General features: G+C 43.6%; 1 protein-coding gene across 4 annotated transcripts in view; it reads left to right on the top strand.

Moving 5' to 3' along the window:
* The window catches only part of FLNA (filamin A), a 90,006-nt gene that overhangs the window by 41,909 nt on the left and 44,881 nt on the right, over positions 1-3,216 (top strand). For all 4 annotated transcript variants that reach the window (XM_018560709.1, XM_018560708.1, XM_018560707.1 and 1 more), the window contains exon 7: positions 918-1,080. In XM_018560709.1, coding sequence (XP_018416211.1) covers positions 918-1,080 — 163 coding nt within the window. The remainder of the gene's footprint in view (positions 1-917; positions 1,081-3,216) is intronic.

Raw genomic sequence — 3,216 nt, 5'->3', positions numbered from 1 at the left:
TTTTTTTTTTTTTTTTTCCAGCCCTGCCCAGCTTTCCTTCTGGACAACCGAACACTCCCTCTTTGCCATGACCTAAGGGGAGGGGCTCTGTATTCCAGAAAAGCAAACTGAGCAGGTCTGACAATGCTTGGAATGTCATTGCCAGCAGGAAGTTAGGAGCTCACTGGACATTTGGAAGGTTCAACCGGCATACTTCTGTACATTACATTAAGAACACACAGCTTGGGGAAGTATGCATGTGTTGCGGAGATCACTGCATGTTTTTCCCAGATACTTTTTTTTTTTTTAAATTTAAGTTTTTCCATAATACAGAATAAAAGTCAAAGAACAAAGCATAGGGCAAAATAAAATGCAGTGCATGCAACGGTACAGTCGGATATTCATTAAGTGACCCAACAGCAATGCGACTATCACAAGCCCAATGTGGGATACATAGACGAGGCACTCGGGCACCCGTGTATACATAACAGTAGGAAATCCAAGGGGCTATGAAGGTTGATGCCGATCGTGGCATATCTGCGCCAGGCCCAGGGAAACCCAATGGGCCCAACGACGATACTAACCACCCGCTAGTAATCTTGACGGCCAGATATACTTTTAAGCAGTTGGGTCATTGCTTTTTTATTTTTTTAATATAGAAGTTTAAAACTAGCTTTAGAGCTGCATTGATGATTGCATTGTACCATTGTTATACCTGAACCCTGTCACCAGGTGGCAAATGTCATAAAATTCTTCTAGCTCACATCTAATCCTTTTAGATTGTAAGCCCTCAGGGCCCTCCTTACCATCTTGTCTTTAATTGTGATTGTATATTGTAAAGCGCTGCACAACTGTTGGCACTATATGAAGCCAGTATAATCATATCTAGTGCATTATGAGGCTGACTTGTAAACCTAATCTTTAACATTTTCCTTCAGGTCACGGTCCTGTTTGCTGGCCAAAACATTGCCAAGAGCCCCTTTGAAGTGAGCGTAGACAAATCTCAAGGGGATGCCAGTAAAGTCACCGCACAGGGACCTGGACTTGAACCCTCTGGAAACATTGCTAATAAGACCACCTACTTTGAAATCTTCACGGCAGGTATGAAGTCGCATCTGAACAATGTTGCCGCAGTCAAGTGAAATTCATGAGCGAGCTGTTAATGCAGTCGGGAAACACTCCTATTTAGGAGCTTATTTGATTGACCTTTATCGGAGTTTGCTTTTGATCCTAAATTAGATTTCCAAAATTCCCTCATGTGGGTTGTATGGGGCTACTTTAACTTATGTACCTTGCAGCTTCCTGACTTGCCCTATTATCAAACTTGTAAACCAGAGCACCTGATTACCAATAAAAGGTGAGTGGTACATAGAGCAGAACCTAGCTAAGGCTGGGTTCACACCTAGGCGTATCAAATACGCGCATTTTTACAGCAATTCGCGGTAAAAAAAAACTCGCGACAAACGCGCGTTTCCGAAGGCTACCTGGCTGTATCCCAATGGATACACGCGGCAAATACGCCCCCAAAGAAGCTCCTGTACTTTGGGCGTTTTGTAGCGCGTTCATACGGCCTGTAATACGCCCTGGTGTGAACCATTCCCATAGGAAATAATGGGTTTTCGGTGTTTGAGCATTTTGCAGAGCGTAGGAACGCGCTACAAAACGCCCAGGTGTGGACTTAAACCTAGGCAGGTGGGGTGCGTTCCCTTTATTAAATTCAAGCTTTTATGGTAATGAGTACTGTTAAATATAACCCCAATTGTGTGTTCATTCAAACAGCTGTAGTCTAGTCCTGCACTTGCTGCATATGGCACTGTTGAAAGCTGTTAATCCCATAGTTTATAACCGCCAATTTATTAGGCATCCTTATCTTGGGCATTTTATTCATACCAGCTGTTTCCGTCTTAAGTATTCTTTTGGCTTGTCCAGCACTGGCATTTGCCCCACATTTGTCTGCGCATCAGACTTTATGAAAGTTCTCAAAACCTGACGATCCTTTTCTTGCAGGCAGGGAGGCTTGATTGTATGGCTGGCAGGCATCTCTCTGCCCTTTTTAGAAGCCTCGCTAGGCATTTTTGTATAGTACTCGAATCCGGGTTACAAAAACTCCATCTCATCCTTTCCCAGTCTTATTCAAAACCCGTTGAGGCCGATTTTAACTAGAAGCTGAGAATCTTCATTAAATTCAGTGAAGGTTAACTCAAATTATGTGAAAAGCAAATTCCTGTTCCCTCTACACATGATATGGTATTCAAAGTGAACCCAGCTTCAGTTTATTCAGTGGAGGTTCTTGACTTTTATTTGGCCTCAAGTCTTGGCTCGAGTTTCTACAGGCCGGTAAAGTGGCCGAAACCCCGTCGTGTTTCCCGGGCTCCGCTGCCCCTCCTGTGGGACTGGCATCTCTGGTGTCAGCAGGAAGCTGGGGAGAGTGGGCAACATTTGTTCACCGATCGCCTCTCTTCTATGGAGCAGGGAGCGACTCGTATTGCATCACTTCTGGTCCCTGAGCAGTCATGACTGGGCTCCTGAAGCCGAGCAATAAGCTATTTATGTTTGATCTGCACTTCAATACCTTAAAGTTGAAAGGTATCACTTAACCACTTGTCCCCGTCTTTTATATTTTACCAAAAAATTGGGTAATAAATGTTTTATCATTTTAATATAGGGGAAACTTTTTTTTTTAAATTTCGGTAATTTTTCCTTTTTAATATAGTAAAACAATAAAACCCCCAGTGGTGAATAAATACCACCAAAAGAAAGCTCTATCTGTCCCCAAAAAAGGGTATAAAATTCATTTCAGTACAGCGCTGCATGACGGAATAAATGTCAGTCAAAGTACCGCAGCACTGAATACTGAAAAATGGCCTGGATGGGAAGGGGGTTTAACACCGCGGATGTCAACTGGTTAAAGAGTACCAGTCACCACCAATATGCTATCACATCGGGGGCTTGTAAGCCCTTCTATGTGATGGTAATTAAAGTTTAAAAAAAGCTTAAATGTAAAAATAGAGAAAAGTTAGTCCCTTGCCCCAATGAGCACCTCACATAAACATGTCTGGTGCGCCTACATACGAAAACGGTTGCGCTATACATGTTGGGTGTCCGATCAAAATGCTGCAAGCACCATTTTGACCGGACCACAGGCATAATGTGCTATGCGGCTGATTGCATTGCGGCTGGAGGGCGTGGCTATGGTGCCTTCACTTCAATGGTCCACCACGCCCCCTCCTGCACCAC

This window comes from Nanorana parkeri, unplaced genomic scaffold, assembly GCF_000935625.1.
Source record: "Nanorana parkeri isolate BGI_ZX_2015 unplaced genomic scaffold, ASM93562v1 scaffold475, whole genome shotgun sequence".
Classification (NCBI taxonomy): Eukaryota; Metazoa; Chordata; class Amphibia; order Anura; family Dicroglossidae; genus Nanorana; species Nanorana parkeri.
The sequence above is the reverse complement of the archived record's forward strand: the minus strand, read 5'-3'. Positions and strand labels throughout refer to the sequence as shown.